Genomic DNA, 24,483 nt, shown 5'->3' on the forward strand with positions numbered 1-24,483 from the left:
TATATACCTGGATATAGGGACATTGTTTTGTAGCTTTTGCATGTCTTCATTAAAGGCAACTCTTGCTGTATGGTTATGACAGATTTTAATTCAATAACCTAACGAAACTCAAACTTTTATATGTACAGGTGACAGTATTTAAATTAATTATTGCAGCAATTAAGATAATTCAATGAGAATTTTATTCTTTGCAAGTACATGTATAATCTCAAGAATGAAATGCAAATGAAATTCTCACAAATAAAACCAAATTTCTTTTGAATATTTTATAAAATTAATGACTTTTTTTCATTCCTATTTCCTCTCCTATATACTTGTAGTTTTACTAATTAGAATAAAACATATCCACACATTAAACAAACAGCAATGTCTTGGGATTAAATCTTAATATTAATGTAAAAGGTCCTGGAGATAGAAATAAGTGCATTTTAAGTTGTTAATGATAATACTTATCTTAAGTACTGTATTAAGACCTATCTAAATTTATATTTACAACAGAGTAATTGATGTCTCATTGTTTATAATTCTCAATACCAGCCATAACACACAAATGACCTAGTCTAAAGGCGTCTCCATGCAAATCACGGTAGGCGTCCGAAGGCGTCATTATGAAGGAATTGGGTTAAACTTCACTTAATTAAAAAAACTACATGTATATCCAAGTAAGAAATGAGGTAAATAACAAAATATAGATATAAAGGAGTATAGCTTGTTTGTAACATGGGGGATGTAAATCCATTGGAGGCATTGGATTATTTCTGCATATTTCACTGATTGTACAAGTTGCTTTATACATACTCCCACGATAAAAACAAACTTCACATTTATCCTTTGAATACAAGTTGAAAACTGTTTAGTAATACAGATATTTTGAGGAAACACATATATTATATAGAGATTCATCATACCATCTCATGCATCATAAATAGTGCATATATTTGAGAAATGAAATAATTTCCTCTAGATATTAGAGGGTGTTGCTTGAGGTGACACTCGTTAAGATTTATCTTCATCCATCATTGCACATTGGAAACTAAGCTCAACAAAGAAACTACCATCAAAGCTAGAGACACAGTACCACCCTATGTAATTTACACATAGCTAGAATCCAAAGAGACAACTGTATATATCATGTGTCAGAAATTTAGTGAATTTGTTTGTTGAAATGTAAGGTAATGAAATATGTCTAAAAAGAGGTAATACTTCAGAGATGTGTTGGCATGATTTTAGAATTTACAAGGCAGGTCATGCTGCACACTAATGATCAACAATAAGATTAGCATGTTTAGTATACATATTCATAGGTCTTCATTGCCTTTCAAATTTGATTCCCCCCCCCCCCCCCCTGTTTTAAAGTTGTTGATATATTTTTGGTGAGTATATATTTATGCATGGATCCAAAGGGAGACCTTCTTCCCAAAGATTTGTCAAAAATAATTACCTATATATTTAATTAATGTAATTTGAAGTGTAAAATACTTAATTTTTTATCCCTAGTGTATGTTGGTCTGGAAACATAACCATTAATCCTAAATATTTATCAAATGAAAAAAAAAATTTACGTTTACCAGACAGTAAAAATTTGCTGGATCTTGATGTTGATTTTGTTTGCAAACCTGTGGTAATTTTGCCTGTAGACATGTAGGGTCATAAAATACAGTGGCTAAATCCAGATAAGTATAAACAAAACTCCATCATTGATTTTATAACCTAAAGGAACATATCATGGTTATAATATCCTTTTGATGGTCAAAGATTTTGAAAAATGTCCATCTGAAAGGGGGGGGGGGGTAGGAAAGAATCATTAAAAGAATATGAACCACTGTACCAATAGGCAATCTAGATCTGCATCAAGAAAAAGTATACAGAATGAGCATCGGGATTGGTCCTCTAGTGCCCAAGAAGAATATGCACAAAAGACTTTTCTGGGTTTTTTTTGCTTTCAGGGTGTAAATTTTTTCACCTTTCTTTGTCACTTTCTATTGAGTTTTCTCTTTGACACCTAGGCTGTGTGCCTGCCTATTAAGCGAAGCCTACAATCTCCTATGCTTGTCGTGTAAGGATAAGTAAAGTAAAATTAGACAGAATGAAGGCAGAACTTTGTAATTTTGATAACTGATAGGATGCAACTTCCTCGTACAATCTATTCCAAATATGTTATATCATCCCCTGGTGCCCAGCGCAAGGTGGGGAGGGGGGGGGGGTAGCAATCTCTACTATGCAATTTAACACTAAGGCTGTGGGAAGGATATTGGTCTTTGAATACACATTTATTTCAAAGTGAAAGTCATTATCATATAATTATACTATAGGATTAAACATTCTTTTTGAAGAATTTATTGATGTGTAAACTCTGGACATTTTACTCACAAACAAAATAAAAAGTGTTTCACACTTTTATGTTAAGTTTGTGAGTAAAATGTCCAGAGTTTACACATCAATGAATTCTTCAAAAAGAATGTTTGATTCTTATAATTCCATTTCATTCCCTGTGTTATCATTGTCAATAATTTGAATACTTTCCCCGCACTATGTTATTGGTTTTCAGGCGCATATGTATACATAGCGTTTTTGGATTTATTGATGTGTAAATTCTCATTTAGCTCTGTCTTTGTCCAATCAAAACAATTGTAATAAGTAACATTGGAATTATCATATTGTACAAAGTTTAATGATTATAGCATACTACATGTATTACAACAATCATGTGGTGTGTTATTTGAACATTTTGAATATTTCATTTTCATCAATATGGGTATACATAACTAGACCACATACCACGAAGAAGTACACCGACGTATACGTTAATAAAAGTACACCGACGTATACGTTAATAAAAGTACACCGACGTATACGTTAATAAAAGTACACCGACGTATACGTTAATAAAGTACACCGACATATACGTTAATAAAAGTACACCGACGTATACGTTAATAAAAGTACACCGACGTATACGTTAATAAAAGTACACCGACGTATACGTTAATTATTCTTTTGCACTATTTCAATTTGTAATTTTTAGAAATAGATAAAAAAAAAAATTTTATTTTGTACTAGGCCAGATTACCTCTGAAAACAGATAACCTTTCTTTTGTACATAAAAGGTTACTTCACCTTCATGTGACATCATAGGTCTTTGGAAATTCTTTAATCAAATAAATAGTAGAAGTATATCTTTTGTAGTAATTTTATTCACAGAGTACAATAAAAAAAAAACTGGTAAACTATTTGATACTGAAAATGTTTATATATTTCAATAGATTATCTCTATCTTAAAATGATGTCAAAGGCAGTAATTCTTAAGCTGGTATTGTGTCTATCATATGTCGATTTCCCTGATATTCACAATTAATTTATATACACAGTATTATTTTGAAAATGTTAAAATTTTGTCATTTTAAGTTATTTTTATTATGCTGGTTTTAATGAAATTGTGCAATTTTTGTGTTGTCATTGAACTTGAACTTCTGTTTTGCAATATCTGACATCTTAAAAAAGGTGGCACCATATATTTTATATTTTGTTATTGATTTAATTAACTTATATTCAGTTTCTATACTTTGAACGTATGATATTGCAGAGTGGCATGACGAGGGTTGAGACTCCTTAATTTGGACTTTTTTCACTGTTCTCCCCCCTTCCACCTTTTAGGTGTTTTTTTGCAATTTTGCTTTTTACGGGCTAAAATTTCAACCTAGTTTTTTCCAGTGTACTAAAAATGACATATATCGGAACTTTACTCTCTCTCTCTTTTTGGCAAAATAGGTCAAATAAGAATGTACTTGATTTTTACCAAATTTGAACTTTGAAATTTTCACTTGACTAAATATGACCTTTTAGATTTTGATGAAATTTTTTTTGCATGTTTTTGAATTTCTCCTATAAAACAGAAATTTGAATCTTATTACTGACATTATATGACCAGTAATATTCTGTGCAACAAATATTAGAACCTAGAAAATTATGATAATTCTTTTAAAAAAATGTAAAACAGCCCAGAAATATTACAGCCAAGCACGTTTGCCATCTACTGCCCTGAATAAAGAATGTACAGAATATATGTCATCATATAAAAAGGGAAAAATCCTCATACAAATAAGTTAGTCAGGAGATGGTATTTAAACCATATAATATAGGGTTATTGAACTTATATTGGTGAATATTGGCACGAGTTGGCTGTCAAAATGCACGAGCTTGCGAGTGCATTTTGACAGTCAACGAGTGCCAATATTCACCTATATAAGTTCAATAACCCTTTTATTATATAGCTAAAGTATTTAGTTGTTAAATTATATCCCTTTTCACTCAAACTACTCCAAAACATATAATTTCATACTTAGTGAACTAAAGGTCAAGGTCAATGCTTTGTAATCAACCTTAAAGGGCAAGGTCATTCATCAATTGTGTATGTGAATATTGTTTCATAAACATACCTTGTTTTATAAGTAAATGTATTAGTAAACATTTTATGTGAGTGATCAATAAGTGGACAGAGTGTTTAATTAATAGATATCTATGACCACAGGTACTTTACATGCCCATTTGTCAGAAACACTTAGTTCATGTAGCACACACTTGTACCTATAACAAAAGGTGTATTGGAATAATGTATATTAATGAGATCAAAGCATTCCATAATCAAGCATGGGCATGTCAAGTTCCTGTGTGTACTATGTGGACATTTAGCAAAAAGAATTAAAGTACTTAAAAGCTATTGAGGCCTTATGATAGTCACTCTGTCCTGTCATCTTTTTGTCCATCAGCACTTTCTATGACTCACAAGAATTTTAATTTTTCTTGGGAAGATTTTCAAAAATTTTATACATGATACTTGGTTAGGCAGGGGAAGACCTCTTTAGATAGTTTGCTGTTACAGACTTATGGGACTTTGAATTATTTTAACATTAATAAGATAATGACGCTTTCCGTGGCTCACAATAACTTGCGATTACTTGTGAAGATTTACATAGTAGTGCTTTGATTAGGAAGAGGAAGACGCGTCTAGATTTTTCAGATCTATTGGTTTTGTTGTTATGGAGTTATGGGACTTGGAATATATTCATTACACTCACTCACTGGGCCCTTTCTAGCTTGTCAGTTTTCTTGGGGTATTTTTTGTGTACATGTACTGGTATTGTCATCTTTGCTAGCCAAGGGTTTACGATCCACTCCGCTTCTCTACAACCCTTGGCTGCGTTAGCACGATTTTCATGACAACAATTTCCTGCATATAATTGGATGCAGGCCAAGTCCCCTACAGAGAGCGTGTTATGTCAGAACACGTTCAAGACGAAGGAATGTGTAAACAATTAGTTATTGTCTTAAAATGCTTCCATTTAATCAGATTTTCATAGTCTCCATACAACATGGTGGTGTGTAGACTGTGCAATGAGGCTTTGCCTACAAAAAGTAGTTTATTGATTTTAAACGATTTACATATAAAACAGTGTAACTCACTGGTTGCAGCTATTTTTATTTTAACAACACACAAAGTGTAGTTGAAAAACGCATTTTCATTGGTTGAACATGATGTAAACCAAACAGTTTGTTTTCTCCATCCGCTAGAGGACGCCACTCAAATCTATGAAAATCGTTCTAACGCTGCCAAGGGTTGTAGAGAAGTGGAGCAGATCGTAAACCCTTGGCTAGCGAAGATGTCGTATTATTTGAAAGTTTTAAAACATAACAGTAATGTACATGTATTATGTCTCCCTCCCTTTGAAAGGGCAGAGACATTGGTTTTTGGATGGTTTGTTTAAGATTATGGCTGTCTCAAACTCCTATCTGGGCTATAATTTTGCTCCCCTTGTATATAGTGATTTTGAAGATTAGCTTGTTGTTTTCCATAATCTAAAGGTGTGTCCTGATCTTTTATCAAGTTTGTGTTACCAAGGTTATAATACAATGAGATGTTGGAATGTTACCAAGGTTATAATACAATGAGATGATGGAATGTTACCAAGGTTATAATACAATGAGATGATGGAATGTTACCAAGGTTATAATACAATGAGATGTTGGAATGTTATTACCAAGGTTGTAAGACAATGAAATATTGGAATTGTCCTGTCTAAATCTTTGCCCTTCCTGTTTGAAGTGATTTGAGGGCTTTCAAAATATGATATTGCCCTCAATATGGAGATTTGCCCTCCCTTCTTTAATGCCCTCAAGATAAAGATGTGTCTCGATCTTAATTATGAATCAAGGTCATGTTGCCAGGTCAAGTTCACATTTCTTATTTAAAGTATCTCGATGTTATTGTATTTATGTACATATCTGTCACAAACTGGTATTTGGACTGTAACTTTGCTCCCCTAGCATTGAATGATTTCAAACTTTACCACATTGTTGCTCTTTATCTAAGAGTATGGAAAGGTGTATTATGATTGTGAATCGAGGTCCTGTCAATGAAGTTAAGATTGCAGGGCCATGAGATGTTGAAATATTGCCCAAGCTATACATTGCTCTGACACCTTCCTTATAGTTAGTCATGGTGTTAGTATACTGTGGTTTTAGTACATTAAACTGAAATTTAAGTACATGTATTTAATATCTGAAATGGGTATAATTTTTAGATCACCTGAGTCACTCAGGTGACCTATAGCAATTGGTCTGCGTCTGTCGTCTTCCATTGTGCGTTAACAATTGACCATTTTTAACTTCTTCGTGATACTTACCATTCTAATTCTTTTCAAATTTGGTATGAAGCATCTTTGGGGCAAGGGGGACATAAGTTGTAAATTTCAGGACTCCTGCACTCCTGGGGCCTCAGGGGCATTGCCAAAAATTGACCAATTTTCAAAATCTTCTTCTCTGCAACTGCACATGTGTAAGAAAACCTACATGCATAGTGATGTAGAGCAGGAAAGCCTTTACCAAAAGAATAAATTTTATGATCCCTGGGGTAGGGGTTCTGACCCCAGGGCAGGGCCAAACTTGGTATATAGTGTTTAGGTGTAAAACACTTAAATAGTGTTTATAGACACAAATAGTGTCTTTAGTGCTATTTGATACTAAATTGAAAAAACTAATCCTTTCAAATTTAGTATGAAGCATCTTTGTGACAAGGGGGGCATAAATTGTAAATTTCAAGACTCCTGCACCTCTGGGATCTTAGGAATGGGGCAAAAATTGACAAATTTTCTTAAATGCATAGTCATATAGAGCAAATTTGTTAATTTTATGATCCCTGGTGTAGAGGTTCTAACTCCAGGGCGGGGCCAAACTTGGTACATTTTGTATATATACTGTATTTGTGCTTACATGTAAATGATATCTGCTTTAATGCTACTGATACTTAATTCAAACTAAATGGATATTTAGAAGGATCAGTAGGTAGTCCTTTACCAAAATTGTAAATTTCATGATCCTAGGGGGAAACAGTTTGGTTTCATGGTGGAACCAAAATTATTTTAGTGATTATTGTCTTTATCATTTGAAGGACTTCTTCAAGTTTACTGATACAGTATAAAAACTAAGTGCATATTTAGGAAAAGAAAAGAATGTACAAAAAATAGTGAATTTCGCAACCCTAGGGTTTTCACTCTAGGATGGGCCCAAATTAGTGATATCATTCAATGATAATACATATATTCTGTAAGCCCTTTCATCAGTATATGCACTTTTGAGGGCATTGAAGCTTTAAAAACACATCTTGTTTTATACTGTTGCTGAATATCAGAATTTAGCTTAGATATTTTCAGAACAGGATATTTTTTCTTTAATAGGACTAATGATACTTTTAACTATAGTACCCAGGTGACTGATAAGTCTGTGGGACTAATGATACTTTTAACTAGTACTCAGATGACAGATAGCCTGTGGGACTAATGGTACTTTTAACTAGTACTCAGATGACTGATAGACCTGTAGGACTAATGATACTTTTAACTAGTACTCCGATGACAGATATATAGGCCTGTAGTACTAATGATACTTTTAACTAGTACTCAGATGACAGATAACCTGTGGCACTAATGATACTTTTAACTAGTACTCAGATGACTGATAGGCCTGTAGGACTAATGATACTTTTAACTAGTATTCAGGTGACGGATAGGCCTGTAGGACTAATGATACTTTTAACTAGTATTCAGGTGACGGATAGGCCTGTAGGACTAATGATACTTTTAACTAGTACTCAGGTGACGGATAGGCCTGTAGGACTAATGATACTTTTTACTAGTATTCAGGTGACAGATAGGCCTGTAGGACTAATGATACTTTTTACTAGTATTCAGGTGACAGATAGGCCTGTAGGACTAATGATACTTTTAACTAGTATTCAGGTGACGGATAGGCCTGTAGGACTAATGATACTTTTAACTAGTACTCAGGTGACGGATAAGCCTGTTGACCTCTTGGTTACTTTTTCACATACTTTGTAATATTTGCTTTTGGTGATGTTGTTAATGAAGAATAACAGTATTTAGGTTTGCTTCACAATCTGTTGACTTTATCAATCCGATATATTTCTGTTAATGGTCAGTAACAAAATTTTAATATGATAATTTATGACACTATTTTTCTGTGATCTTGCAATTTGTTCGATTTATCAGTAAATTTCACAAACATTCAATATGCTTAGCGCTTTATATTTACAGAATCATTTATGAAAAAAAACCTTATTTTCTTGTTGAGGTAACTTCGCAAACGTATAGGACCATAAACTTCTTACAAATAAAAGTAATTTACAGTATATGGTAAAGTGTGTAATGATAATGATAATATTAATGCTTTATTTAGAAGAGGTTACCTGATAACTGCATCACACTACTCCTCCCCAGGGACCTCTAAATTCTATATAATTAAATATTACAAAGTACATAATCAGAATGAAGAATGATACTGAAAATTTTGTTTTTATTTGTGAGAACTTTTTTTATGTGCAGTTACATAAGATTTCCTCAACATAGAAATAAAGTTCTCATGGGTAATAAGTTCTTTGTATACAGTTATACATATTTATGATAAAAAAAAGATTTATTTCATTAATATAACAAGACACAATTCAAAGCTGATGATAGTACATGTAGTATAAATATAACAATTAAGACACAATTCAAAGCTGACCATTTGGAATGTAAATATTATACTCAGGTAAAAATAAACCTAAGTTTGTAAAATTAATGATTAATACAGATAAATTTTCACAGGTACCAGTATTGCAAGAAATGGGAGGTACCTCTTAAAGCATTCTAATTAAAATTAAATGTTAGATGCACTCGCATGCGAACATGTTATGTATTTGAGTATGTGAGCGGATCAAACATCTAATTTTAATTAGATTGCTCTTATACCCTCTTCATAGCAACATTTTGATGATTTGCAAAATATGTCTCTTAGAGAAGAAATGCCCACACACACATTACACGCATGTATATAGTACAATATGAGTTCAGAGGAGAGTCTAGACAATTCTGGACAAAAAAATAATGCTCGTGGTTTTCAGTAATTATTACAAGGAATATCTTCAGGGTTTTATCCAGCATTTAGATCTTACTACCCATTTTATATTTAAGGGGAATTTTTGAGAATGCAGTCTGAACTTCCAGGGGATGGTGGTGGGGACATCCATGGAATATAAATTGATTGATTATTAATTTTATCTATATTGTAAGTCTGACAATTATAGAAAATGACTTAGAATATATAAAAATGATTTTGTTGAAAATTCTCATACAATTTTGTAAAGTTTCTACAAATGAAGGAGATTTTTTATCTGTGGAAGGGGAAATATCCATTTGTTGCAAAGGGGAAAGGTACCTTTTACCGGTAGTAAAAACAACCTAGATAAATCCCTGATCTTATGATTAAAGCAAGTAGATCTCATGTGATATGTTTCTTATATATGACGTACATCTTTTTTCAGCTAACTTGTTGTGTCCTGGTGGAAACCCCATTGTCATCACATTGTGCTCAGATAGCAATCCATGTAAATTAACAACAGAGTATTGTCACCAGACAACATGTTGTCCAAGGACTATTAACACAGGTAAAATGTAAATCAACAACAGAGTATTGTCACCAGACAACATGTTGTCCAAGGACTATTAACACAGGTAAAATGTCATCAACAACAGTATTGTCACCAGACAACATGGTGTCCAAGGACTATTAACACAGGTAAAATGTCATCAACAACAGTATTGTCACCAGACAACATGTTGTCCAAGGACTATTAACACAGGTAAAATATATATCAACAACGTGTTGTCACCAGACAACATGTTGTCCAAGGACTATTAATACAGGTAAAATATATATCAACAACGTGTTGACACCAGACAATGTGTTGTCCAAGGACTATTAACACAGGTAAAATATATATCAACAACGTGTTGACACCAGACAATGTGTTGTCCAAGGACTATTAACACAGGTAAAATATATATCAACAACATGTTGTCACCAGACAATGTGTTGTCCAAGGACTATTAATACAGGTAAAATGTAAATCAACAACAGAGTATTGTCACCAGACAACATGTTGTCCAAGGACTATTAACACAGGTAAAATATATATCAACAATGTGTTGTCACCAGACAACATGTTGTCCAAGGACTATTAATACAGGTAAAATGTAAATCAACAACAGAGTATTGTCACCAGACAACATGTTGTCCAAGGACTATTAACACAGGTAAAATGTAAATCAACAACAGAGTATTGTCACCAGACAACATGTTGTCCAAGGACTATTAACACAGGTAAAATGTCATCAACAACAGTATTGTCACCAGACAACATGGTGTCCAAGGACTATTAACACAGGTAAAATGTCATCAACAACAGTATTGTCACCAGACAACATGTTGTCCAAGGACTATTAACACAGGTAAAATATATATCAACAACGTGTTGTCACCAGACAACATGTTGTCCAAGGACTATTAATACAGGTAAAATATATATCAACAACGTGTTGACACCAGACAATGTGTTGTCCAAGGACTATTAACACAGGTAAAATATATATCAACAACGTGTTGACACCAGACAATGTGTTGTCCAAGGACTATTAACACAGGTAAAATATATATCAACAACATGTTGTCACCAGACAATGTGTTGTCCAAGGACTATTAATACAGGTAAAATGTAAATCAACAACAGAGTATTGTCACCAGACAACATGTTGTCCAAGGACTATTAACACAGGTAAAATATATATCAACGTGTTGTCACCAGACAACATGTTGTCCAAGGACTATTAACACAGGTAAAATATATATCAACAATGTGTTGTCACCAGACAACATGTTGTCCAAGGACTATTAATACAGGTAAAATGTAAATCAACAACAGAGTATTGTCACCAGACAACATGTTGTCCAAGGACTATTAATACAGGTAAAATGTCAATCAATGATAGTATTGTTACCAGACAACGTGTTGTTCAAGGACATTTGGTGAAATGAGCCAGTACTGAGGATTACTACACAAGAGAAACACCTTTAACAAAGGTCAAATAATGTGTTAAATGTTTTTTACAGTTTATCAGGCAAAATATTTCTATAGAAATACTAGTAAGCAAATTACCTAAAAAGTATGATTTAGCATAATTTGTATTGGGTTTCTTTCTACTTCAGTGCATGTATCAAAAGCTTGAAACTGGTTTTGTTCATTGTCAGGAGTAAACAAGAAATGCCCAGATGGAGATCCAAAGGAGATCAAGGCCTGTAACTCTGATGAGACCTGTAGCCCTGATGTTGAGTTTTGTAATATTGGGACACAAACATGTTGTCCCAAGAAAATTAATCAGGATGGTATGATGTAGACTTTGATGTTCGTAATATCATTTTTGAAAATTGAGATCCCTAATATATGTTTATTTATTTAATATTAGTTTATACACAAGTATTTTCTTTATAATTATGCCTGTGCAGTAACCATCGCTTACTCATCTAAATAGTTTGTTATTATATGCAAATAAGTACTGGTCACGTGACCATTGTTTCGTATTCGCCATTGTGTAAAGTGCCAGCGTCAGTATCAGAGTTACAATTATCTTCGTTAAAAGTGATGGGTCACTTTTCTGTGATGCCTGCTGAGATCAGCCCCGGGCATGGTCCGCTAGTTCTCTGATGCCTGCTGGGATCAGCCCCGGGCATGGTTCACTTTCTTTGATGCCTGCTGGGATCAGCCCCGGGCATGGTTCACTTGTTCTGTGATGTCTGCGGGGATCAGCCCCAGGCATAAACTCCTGGGATCAGCCCGGAGTGCAGTCTGCGTATATTGACCCTAGGCAGGGTTGTTAACTCTTTTACTTCAGACAGTTTTGATGATAGGATCAAGCCAGATATTGTTATTAATAATAGATTGTTAAGAAAGGAATGAGTAGCCCCCAGGACGCCGGCTACTTAATTCTAGGCGTTCATTCCAGGGGAATTCTACCCCCAAGTCTATGTTTGGTTTTGCTTATTATTACGGTATATACCACAGTTTTATCATCACATATAACTTATTGTACATAGGTAGTTTGTTAAATGTTTAATAGAATTTGACTAGTAAGTAGTGTTTTCTTAGACTAACAGTTTTATGCCTACTGGGAATCAGTACCAGGAATACGTTATCGCTCCTGGGTTCAGCTCAGAGTACTTGTTCCCTTTCGTTGCCTGCTGGGATCAGCACCGGGCATGGGTCACTTTCTTTGATGCCTGCTGGGATCAGCCCCGGGCATGGGTCACTTTTCTGTGATGCCTGCTGGGATCAGCCCCGGGCATGGTCCGCTCGTTCTCCGATGCCTGCTGGGATCAGCCCCGGGCATGGTTCACTTTCTTTGATGCCTGCTGGGATCAGCCCCGGGCATGGTTCACTTGTTCTGTGATGTCTGCTGGGATCAGCCCCAGGCACACACTCCTGGGATCAGCCCGGAGTGCAGTCTGTGTATATTGACCCTAGGCAGGGTTGTTAACTCTTTTACTTCAGACAGTTTTGATGATAGGATCAAGCCAGATATTATTAATAATAGATTGTTAAGAAAGGAATGAGTAGCCCCCAGGACGCTTAATGGTGAAGTGTTGACCAGAGAATCTTTCATTACTATGCTTAGACATATGTTGAACTTTTAAAATTAGATGACTGTAAATATTGTGGACATTCTTTTAGAATAGGTGCTGCAACTTCTGCAGCGGCAGCAGGTGTTGAGGACCATTTAATTAAAACTTTGGGTCGATGGTCTTCCAATTGTTACACTCGATATATTAGAACTTCTGCACAGGTATTACAAGAAGCACAAAAGAAATTAAGTTCATAGAATGTGAAAGTTGGGCGTTCAAAGCTTCTTGCCTAACTTTAATTATTATCTTCTTGGGGCTCTCCTGTTAATTTTTAAATTTTCATAAACACTCGTTTGGCCATATTAAGCCCCAATTAAGATCAAAATTTAAATAATTTTGTAAAATCCTGAAATTGTTTTTTGTGAAATTTGCAATCTGTTGATATATCAATCTTTTGATTCGAATAACAGGTACCTTGCTGTGGTCCACCAGGTCCTGTTGACCCTGCTGGGCTCCCCCAGGGTGTAAATTTGCTAGGTGATAAATTTGGCAAACAGTTACCTGCCGGGATCTCCACAGGTACCTGCATACCCTGCTGGGTTCTACCCAGGGTATAAAAGATTTGTCCTTTCAGTTAACTTGTTAGGTGATGAATTTCTGCAACCAGTTACCTGTCGGGCTCACCCCAGATACCTGCTTACAGTTACCTGCCGGGCTCACCCCAGGTACCTGCTTACCCTGCTGAGATCTCACCAGGGTCTTATGAAATTTATCCTTTAAATTAATTTACTGATACTAGAAAGCTACCTGCTGGGCTTCCACCAGGTACCTGCATACAGTTACCTGCCGGGCTCACCCCAGGTACCTGCACAGACCACTGGGTTTCGCCCAGGGTATGTATTGTTAGGTCGAGTAGCCCCAAGAAGCCAAATATTGAGTATTTAAGATGTTTTGTGTGTATATCAAATCAATTATGTATGTGGAATGTTATATGTAGTTAGATTGTGAAACTTAAATAAACGTGTGAACAGTGACTATCATCTTATGTTGTGTATAAACTCTGATAGAAAGTCATGCCATACTGTACAACAATAGTTAGAATTAATAAAAGCTAATATAATAAGGAATATGATTTAGAACATACATGTATTTTATTCTTGTACAGTTATAGATGTTAGAATTTTCTGCCTCGATACATGTATGGAATATATTATATGCTTGAAACTGGTTTTGTTCATTGTCAGGAGTAAATAAGAAATGCCCAGATGGAGATCCAAAGGAGATCAAGGCCTGTAACTCTGATGAGACCTGCAGCCCTGATGTTGAGTTTTGTAATACTGGGACACAAACATGTTGTCCCAAGAAAATTAATCAGGATGGTATGATGTAGAATATTTATTAAAATGTATTGTATATGAAATTAGTTTATTTTTTAATTGCTACAATATGTATAGTACCTATAATTGAAGAATATGTTTGTCTCATAGGTGTGTGAGGACAGGACCCCCACCTTTCTATAGTCCTAATTTCTGTGGTGATACAATTGTATTTGACTTTTTTCTTAAATGATGTGTAGATTACTTTAAAATCTATTCCATACAAAAAATGTGGGGAAAACCCAAATCTTAGGAAAATTAAGTACTGAGTACCTCTGCATATTCTACAGAGGAATGGTGGGGGAGGGGGGTCAAGACTGTCCTCAGGCAGCTTTGGTTTGTCTGAATCAACAAATCTTAAATGTAACTAGAATAAAGTCCAAGTCCCTGTGCCTTTAGACTTTATTAGTATTTGTATAAACCTTACAGGAAAGTGATGCTTGAACTATTTACGTAATTGAAACTTATTGATGTCCGTATTTAGCTATACTAGTTGGCTTGGCTATCAATATATTTCCAGGAGCATGCCCAGCAGTCCCTAATGGTATAGCAGGGATTTGTGTGGAGGAGTGTTCGGGTAATAATGATTGTCTCCATGGCAAGAAGTGCTGCTCCAATGGATGTGGTCATACCTGTCAAAATCCAAGTGAGATGGAGTATTATATAGAGAATATTACATGCTAAAATCCTTATCATATGTCATATCAGCCCGAGTGGCTTCATATCATATTAGCCCGAGTGACCCCATATCAGCATGAGTGGCCCCTTATCAGCCCGAGTGGCCCCATATCGGCCCGAGGGCTGAACATTCTAATCATCGTATTCTGCATTTTTTCATGCTGAGAAATTGTATATGGTATAGTGTTTATAATCTTTTTTTTATTTGGTGCGGAATCCAGAAGCTGATTCTCTAAAATGTTACTCTTTTTATCATATATCGGTTACTTTTTTGCATTTTAAAGATACATCAAGGAATATTTGGTACATTACGTTACTACATATAGTAAAAACCTTGATACAATGATTTACTCTAGTGAAAACTTAGGTGCATTGATTTACTGTAATGGTAAATCTTTGATACATTTATTAACTGTGGTAAAACTTTGATACATAATTATGTCTCCCCTCTTTCAGAGGGAGACATTGTTTTGGTACTTTCTGTCCGTCTGTCCATCCATCCGTCTGTCACAAAATCTTGTGAACGCTTCTCCTCCTATATTATCAGATAGACTTGAAACTTTGTACAATGCTTCATTGCTATTTGTAGATGTGCATATTGTTGGGACAGGAGGATCCAATTATTTTCCTAAAAGTTATAGTGGATCTAAGAGGAGTGGAGGATGTTAAAATAGCTTGTGAACACTTCTCCTATATGGCTTATCCAATAGACTTGAAATTTTGTACAATACTTAAATTCCACTTGCAGATGTGCATATTGTAGGAACAGGAGGATCCAATTGTTATCCTTAAAATTATAGTGGATCTGAGGGATGGAGGGTGTAAAATAGTTTGTGAACACTTCTCCTATGCAGCTTATTGGAGTTCGTAATGTCTATGTTCCTGCTCATGTTTTCTCCTCCATACCATGCAGTACATTAAGGGGAGGAGGTTTCATTTGGAGCACTTCCAATTTGGAGAGCTGGGGAGACATTTGTTTTTCATAAAAACAATCTCTAGTTTTAATTAATTTAACTTTGAAAAAACTGTCATACATTGATTTACTACAGTAAAAACTTTGATACATTGATTTACTATGATTAAAACTTTGATATGTTGATTGTTACTAGCGATCATAGTTTCGGGATTGATATACATTTTTGCACGCCAGTCTGATATGGGTTATCGGACTAGTCATTGATATCGGCTATTGTGAGGTCATCTGTATATCTCGGTGCAGTATTGGCATAATCATTACCAAGTATATGTTAAATGTTCCTATCAACTGATCTGTATTTTTTGAGATGGAGAATTATATGTTCCTATCAGCTGATCTGTATTTTTTGAGATGGAGAATTATGTTCCTATCAGCCGATCTGTATTTTGTGAGTTGTTCCTATCAGCCGATCTGTATTTTGTGAGTTGTTCCTATCAGCTAATGTGTATTTTGTGAGATGTTCCTATCAGCTGATGTGTATTTTGTGAGTTGTTCCTATCAGCTAATGTGTATTTTGTGAGTTGTTTCTATCAGCTAATGTGTATTTTGTGAGTTGTTCCTATCAGCTGATGTGTATTTTGTGAGATGTTCCTATCAGCTAATGTGTATTTTGTGAGTTGTTTCTATCAGCTGATGTGTATTTTGTGAAATGTTCCTATCAGCTGATGTGTATGTTGTGAGATGTTCCCATTATCTTATCTGTATTTTGGTTACATTTCCTAATTTGATTGATTTATCTTCCTTTATTTCAAGTGTTTATGTTGTTTGGTGTGTACATACAATATATGATATGTCTTTTACTTACTTTGTTCAATACTAAAGGGGATGATATTGTGGTATTGAAAATTGACAATCTTCAATTCAGTTAGAAAAGCTGGTAAATGTCCCGCCAGCCTGAAGAATCTTGGAGGATTGTGTATTGGTCAGGAGGACATTCCAAACTGTAAAGCTGATGAGGACTGCCCAGGGACAGACCTGTGCTGCAGGAGTGATTGTGGGATCAACGTCTGCTCGCCACCTGGTACTGTATAACGAAACTGAATCTGTGATTTCATGTGTAATAGAAATAGTAAGAGTCAGGAGATGTAATGTCTGCTCTTCAACTGGTACTGTCTGAAGTTTATGACGAAACTGAATCCGTGATGGCATGTGTAATGGAAATAGTAAGAGTTAGGAGATGTAATGTCTGCTCTTCAATTGGTACTGTCTGAAGTTTATGACAAAACTGAATCCGTGATGTCATGTGTAATGGAAATAGTAAGAGTTAGGAGATGTAATGTCTGCTCTTCAACTGGTACTGTCTGAAGTTTATGACGAAACTGAATCCGTGATGTCATGTGTAATGGAAATAGTAAGAGTTAGGAGATGTAATTAACGGAGGGAAGGGTGGGGTCATGAACTGGTTGTCTTCTTTGGTGTTGGGTCAAAGTACAAGATGTTGACAAAGAGGTGGAGGGAAAAGAATTTTGTTAAAAATGATGTTATGTTCTCAATTTTGTACATGATTCTCCATTGTAGAAGATAAGACCCCTTGTCAGCGAGAACTAGAGGCAGCCTCCCTTCAAGTTTTATCACAGGTAGACAGCTGCAACCCAGTGTTTATTCCAAGGTCAGTATGTCACTTTTCATTTTAGTAGCAAATAATTTATTTCATTTGGGATATGCAGTTTTATTAGGGCCCCATCATGGATGCCCTATTGTAATCACTCTTTCAGTCCATCCATCAGCACTTTCTGTGGCATGAAACAATTTAAGTTTCTTAGAGGAGATTTCAGAAATTTTATGCATAATACAGTCGAACTTTATTATCTCAAACTCACTGGGACCGAGAAAAAACTTTGAGATGTTGAGGATTTGAGATGTTGAGGGTAAAATACTTATAGAATAAGTGGTTGGGACTTCCAAATCTCTTCGACATATCCATAGTATTCGAGATAATGGTGTTCGAGATACCGATGTTCAACTGTACTTGGATTAGACAGAGGAAGACCCCTTTTGATTTTGCTTTGTTTTTATAGTTATGGTACTTGGAATTTTTTGAGCAAGACTTCCTCAACAGAATCCCCAAGAAAAAAGTTTCTTTAAATTAATGTTCTGGGGATAGGTTTGGACCACAATATGAATTCAAAGTTTTGTATGGGAAAAATTTGAAAATCTTTTGATGAAGAACAACAAGTTAAAGCTGTGATTAGTATGCAAGCATCCCCAGGTAGTGCAGATTCAAGTTTGTTTGAATCATGGTGTTAGGAGATGGGGTGGGATTACAATAGGGGATCAAAATTTTACATGTGCAGTGGAGCCTTGTTAATCTGGACACTTTGGTTCCACCAGAAAAATTGTCCGAATAAATGAAGATAACTGAATCGCATGCTAGATCTTCATGCAAGTACATGTAACCAATATGCTTAGTTTATTGATGCGTAGTGAATTAAACACATTTTATCATTTGATATAACCATTTGCTTTATTGAATAAATCATAATAATGTTAACATTTATATGCATTTCAAATCACTAAAATTGAAATATACCTGTACAGTGTATTTGCAGTGGGGGGGGGGGGGGGGACAAAATCGTTATACAAACTACAACCTCTGAACTAGCCACTCATACTGTTTTTGTATGCCCTAATTGTGTTATTGATGCGATAATAACTAAACCAAACCAAAATTATGGGTGCATACAGAAATTAATTGTCATTCTCATTAAAATTGTAATTTTCTCACTTCTACCCAGAAAGTTTAAAAATTCTAAAACAATAAACCTTTACAACATCGTATCAAGAATCAATCATAAAGAGATACATTCTACATACATGACATTTTATACATTAAAAACTTACTATGTTACATGCACATATCATTTCACTCCAATCAACTGTATGAAATCCTGATCTAGTGTGATATGCACTTTTGATTTGGATAAGCCAATATCAATTTATAAATGAGTACATCTAATATGTGCAACGGTTCAATAGCATATATTATTAGAGCATGATATATGAATAGGCTATAAAATGATATGCTTCAGATTTATTTACAAAATTCAACACTACACGCAATACTAGGGGTGCAACAATACGCTTGCCTCACAATGCGATATGTATCACGATACAGACCTTACGATATGAATCAGGATACTTTTTAAGATGCTATGAATGATAATAAATGAACAATTACACTGCCATTGGTATCATTTAATTGCACCTTACTATTATAAATGCATTTTTATGCCCCCGAGATCGTTTTTGTCCTGTCTGTCATTCTTTTCATTTGAATAAAGAAGGTAAAAATAAAGCAGGGCCAAGGTGACTCAGATGAGTGTTGTGGCCATGGGTCTCTTGCTCACTAGTATTCAGACAATGATTTCTGATATATGTTATTTTATTATCACGCAATTCAAATAATTGATTCAAAGTTTAAATTTTATATAATTGTTGTATGCATATACATTTATCTGACATTTTCTGAGTAAGAAATTCCTTTAAATGGGAAAATGAACCACTTCTATATAGCCATGGCAGATTCATCCCCCCAAAATATGCTTACTATTAATTAACAATGACAGGGGATGAAATTTTTATTGTATAGCAACTTTTTGAGGATGTAGTTAATCTAAAACCATATCCTGTGAATATAACCTTGTTAATTGCTATGAATTGGACGCAGTAAATTCATTCCTTAACTGATGTTGGAGGATGTTCATTACACGTTCAGCATTACTTAAGAAACATTTGATATCTTTTTACGTCTCCAGACGTCTGCTTATTCAGTATCAAATGAATATGCCAATCATATTTTACAGGTGTGACTCAAAAGGGAAATATGAAAGAACACAGTGTTATGACCTTAATGGAATATGCTTCTGTGTTTTACCAAACGGAACAAAAATAACAGGAACAGAAGTTAGAGGAAATCCAGACTGTTCCCGAGGTATGTAGTGCGTTATTTAGAGTATTTGTACTTTTAATGGTAAATATTAAACTTTTAAAATTTAGTTTTACATCAGAATTAAACATTTTTAATGTTCGTTTTTAAATACCTGTATGTTGCCAACAATCACCACATCCCCAATGCATACACATGAATAGAGAATTTATATATTGCATACATTTGGGAAGTTTGGCCACAAGTTCGGTTCTTGAGTAGTGTTTTGCCTTCAAAGACAACAGGACATACATTGTATATCAATCACTTTGAATTGAATTGATGACAGTCTTGCATTAGGGATGGATGTTATTAGCCTTTTAATATACAAAACCTCAATATTCTCATAATAGTAGAACATAATAGTAAGATCTTTGCTGCAGCTACCAAGCCAGGAGTATGCCCACACTATACAAGTCTACCAACCATAGATCTTCGTTGTATGGAGACCTGTTCAACAGATGACAGTTGCCAAGGCGACAAGAAATGCTGTTCCAATGGTTGTGGTTACCATTGTATGGGGCCTGTTGGACACAATAGTGAGTGTGAAGAGGTGTAAACATTTCTATAATGGCTAGTTCAGTTTCTTTTCTTTTTTAAAAAAATGGTTTTAAAAGGAAATTGTATGTCATTTGAAGAGTATTGATAATTTTTCAATTCTGTTTTGAAGGTGTTACCACAAGGAAGAAAAGAAATGGTAAGAAAATGGTGTTTCCTAGACAGACTTTGGTAATAGATACCCTACACAGTGTTTGTCTGTAACTTGTAGTTAACAGATACTTTTAATCATTTGTTTGATGTAAACTTTATTACAATTTCACTATTAGAATAGCACTCTGAAACGTACCATAGTTTCAAGTGTTGTATATCACAAAGAAAATAGACTACTGTACATTTTCACTCATGTTATGTTTTTTTCTGTAAGGATAAAAAAAAAAAAGAACATATTGGAACGGTTTAAATTTGTTGCAAAGTACAGTAAAATATCTCTATCTCGAAGTCCGAGGGACCTCGAGAAAACTTCGAGATATCCGGGGGTTCGAGATATCCAAAATCAATCTTGGATATTTAATTTTTTTTGAAGGAGGATATTTGATGCATAGTATGGGATTTACATTATAAACAAAAACCCTGTTGCCATTTTTTATAGTTTAATACAAGTTGATAAATTAATATTGTGGAATTTCAAAGACAAACATTTTGTTTTTTAAATATATATAAACATCCAAAGTTTACTGATGTCCAGGCTCGACTGGGATGTAGTTATTGCGTTGTAATGAAAGAACCTATCACGTAAGAAACAAAAAAGACGGATTTTAAAAAAACCAAATTTTAAATGTTTATTAAAGAAATTTTCGTGTTTTCTCTGTACTAGTTTTAATGATGAAGCGTGTATTATTAAATGTATTATCGTTATTAAGAGCATTACCTTCAAGCGTACTTCGACGATTTTGTGCGTTTATCTAACCCACATGTTAATGATAGAGCGTGTGTCATGCAAAACACCATCCCTGGAATCGGGTGTGTTAGTTCATAATTGGCGGGGAACTTTAGCCGTAATTTTGAAAGGCTTCACTATTCAACCAAGCTATTGAACCATTTATTGCGACCTGGGACTACTCGGAAAAGGCGAGCGTGGATTAGCGGTCATTAATTATAATTGATGTAGCTGCAGGTGTGAATGTGTGACTTAACGACGCCAGGTATGGTAAGCAGAGCGGAAAATTGACTGCACTTCGAGATAAACCAGGTGAATTTAGGGTATGGGACCTTGAAAATACTTCGACATAAGGGGACTATTCGAGATTACCGTGTTCGAAATATCAGAAGTTTTTTTAATCATTTATATAGGGAAAACGGCCGGGACCGGTGGTCGACTTCAACTCAAGCAGGGTATTCGAGATAAACCATATTTGATACAGATATTTTACTGTAGTTTCTCACTATTTTAAAGTAGCTTAGTGAATGAATTTATGTATTTGCCCATTTAGCGAAATGAGAAAAATTAAAGAGACTATGTTATTTCCTCTATAAAGTTAACACTCTGTGTATACAGTTAACATTCTATGTATACAGTTAACATTCTGTGTGTACAGTTGATATTCTGTGTGTACATTTAACACTCTGTGTGTACAGTTAACACTTTGTGTATACAGTTAATATTCTGTGTATACAGTTAACATTCTGTGTGTACAGTTAACACTATGTGTACAGTTAACATTCTGTGTGTACAGTTATCACTGTGTGTACAGTTAACACTCTGTGTGTACAGTTAATATTCTGTGTGTACAGTTAACATTCTGTGTGTACAATTAACACTCTGTGTGTACAGTTAATATTCTGTGTGTACATTTAACATTCTGTGTGTACAGTTAACACTCTGTGTGTACAGTTAACATTCTGTGTATACAGTTAACACACTGTGTGTACAGTTAACACTCTGTGTATACAGTTAACACTCTTTGTATACAGTTAACACTCTTTGTATACAGTTAACACTCTGTGTGTACAGTTAACATTCTGTGAGGAGACGGTGTGTTTGTTATTGGGAATGAAGACCATTTGTATGAGGCTGTCTGTAGATGACATTTGTGTAGAATATTGGATAGCAGTAAAAGATGAAACTCTACAGAATGGTTGACCTTAAATGGGAGAATATAAGAGATCACCTTAAATGAGAGAATATGATAAGAGATAACCTTTTCTAATTATAGCACAGGCCCGCTGCTCCTATGATGCTCTGTTTGTACCACAAACGGAGTGCAAGACAGATCCTAATGTTTGTTCTGAAGGGTCTGTGTGTGATCCAGTCACTCAATGGTGCTGTCCTCCAAGGAGAGACAAGACAGGTAGGTTGTGGGGTTATTCTTTGAGGCTGTAATCCATTATCACTCAATGGTGACAATTAGGCTGTGTGGTTATTGGTTATGTCTGTATGTGACCCAGACACTCAGTGCTGCAGTCCTCTTACAAGAGAAAGGATGGGTAAGTTGTAGGATTAAATATTGGGCAAGAAGGGAAATTGAATTCAGATCTTTCTCTGTAAACTGTTAGGGTTTTCTTCCCATAAAAGTAATATGTAAATGAATTAGAAAGTCTTAATCCACATTTTTTTTTAAAGAATAAATATGCAGTCTGTAAGTTCTTGAGTATGTGGGTTTTTCTTATAGTGATAATGATTTAAATGAAAGAACTATAATCTGCTTAATTTGATTTTTTGGTCAATATGACTTTTGCAGCCGAAAAATGTCCAGAAGGATACAAGGTGCAGACGTTTTGTCCAAACAATGAAATCTGTCCACGAGGCCTGCAGTGTATTGGAGGTTCCTGCTGTCCTGTTCCCTTGAATTCAGCCTCAGGTCAGTGGTGATGAAAATTGATATTATTAAAACAGATTGGGAATGCATAAACGATGGATATAGAGGTAAAATAAAAAGAATTCATTATGCATGACTGTACAATACTTACCTCTAAGAATGGAACAAAGTTAGACAAATAAAATGATTTTTGTCATTTTTCTCTTTCCAGTGTATAAAAAACATTTTATTTTCTATTTCAGGAATAATAGAATACACCTGTAGAACTGATAACTACCTTTCAGCAACAAAATGTAATGCTGATGGAAAATGTGCTAGTGGTTCCTTCCATTGTGAAAATGGGTTCTGCTGTCCCACAAGGTTAAATGATGGTGGTATGTACAGTATCTAGAATTTGAAAAAATATTTTGTCCTGTATTATTGCAGACATTTAAGATATTCTTCTTCTCTATCAGTAGATTCTTTTAATCAAATGTAATTTTAGCTGACTTGAGGCTCGAACAAGTTAGCTTTTCTGATCAAAATTTACGTCATCACTATTGGCATTGTAAACTTCTTATTTTCATCTTCCTCAGAAACACTCTGCTAATTTCAACTAAACTTGCCACAAAGTATCCTTAAGTAAAGGGGATTCAAGTTTGTTCAAATGAAGGATCATGCCTCCTTCGAAGGGGAGTTGATTAAGAAATAGTAAAATCAAGGTGGTGTGTTTTTAAAAAAATTCTAAGAAAAAACAAAATTTTGGAACCATAAGAATGAAGACTAATTGAAATGAAAATCTTCGCAATGAAGGGTTCTTTATCTATCCATTCAAGTTAATTTGTAAGCATCTTCATTTAATTGTTTTGAACATTTTATTGATCAAATCAAAAGGATTTGGAACAAGTTCTAACAACTTACTAGTTCCTCTCCTTCATTTAATATAGATTTATATTTGTTTCCCATGACCTATGGTGCGATGATGGGGACACAATAGGGGTTCTAAGTTTACATTGGAATATAAAAGAAAATTATTCTTTATCAAGAACAACCATTGTACAATTCATCAAATAGATATGTAAGCATACTTATGTAGTGTAAGTTGTGTAACTGTTCAGACCATGATTGCCGGAACAAGGATGGAGTCACAACAGGGAGTTTCAATTTTTACATACGGATGCATGGAATTTTTATGCCCCCGAGATCGAAGATCAGGGAGCATATTGT

General features: G+C 34.7%; 1 protein-coding gene across 1 annotated transcript in view; it reads left to right on the top strand.

Annotated features, from left to right (window-relative positions):
- LOC125679215 (papilin-like) overlaps window positions 1-24,483 on the top strand; it is a 58,584-nt gene that overhangs the window by 6,652 nt on the left and 27,449 nt on the right. Inside the window, exons 3-14 of the mRNA XM_056154514.1 lie at window positions 9,875-9,997; window positions 11,638-11,772; window positions 14,250-14,384; window positions 14,902-15,027; window positions 16,901-17,056; window positions 17,554-17,644; window positions 19,839-19,966; window positions 20,344-20,499; window positions 20,631-20,657; window positions 22,675-22,809; window positions 23,200-23,319; window positions 23,520-23,651. Of these exons, the coding sequence (XP_056010489.1) occupies window positions 9,875-9,997; window positions 11,638-11,772; window positions 14,250-14,384; window positions 14,902-15,027; window positions 16,901-17,056; window positions 17,554-17,644; window positions 19,839-19,966; window positions 20,344-20,499; window positions 20,631-20,657; window positions 22,675-22,809; window positions 23,200-23,319; window positions 23,520-23,651 (1,464 nt within the window). The remainder of the gene's footprint in view (window positions 1-9,874; window positions 9,998-11,637; window positions 11,773-14,249; window positions 14,385-14,901; window positions 15,028-16,900; window positions 17,057-17,553; window positions 17,645-19,838; window positions 19,967-20,343; window positions 20,500-20,630; window positions 20,658-22,674; window positions 22,810-23,199; window positions 23,320-23,519; window positions 23,652-24,483) is intronic.

This window comes from Ostrea edulis, chromosome 2 (assembly GCF_947568905.1).
Source record: "Ostrea edulis chromosome 2, xbOstEdul1.1, whole genome shotgun sequence".
In the NCBI taxonomy this organism is placed as follows: domain Eukaryota; kingdom Metazoa; phylum Mollusca; class Bivalvia; order Ostreida; family Ostreidae; genus Ostrea; species Ostrea edulis.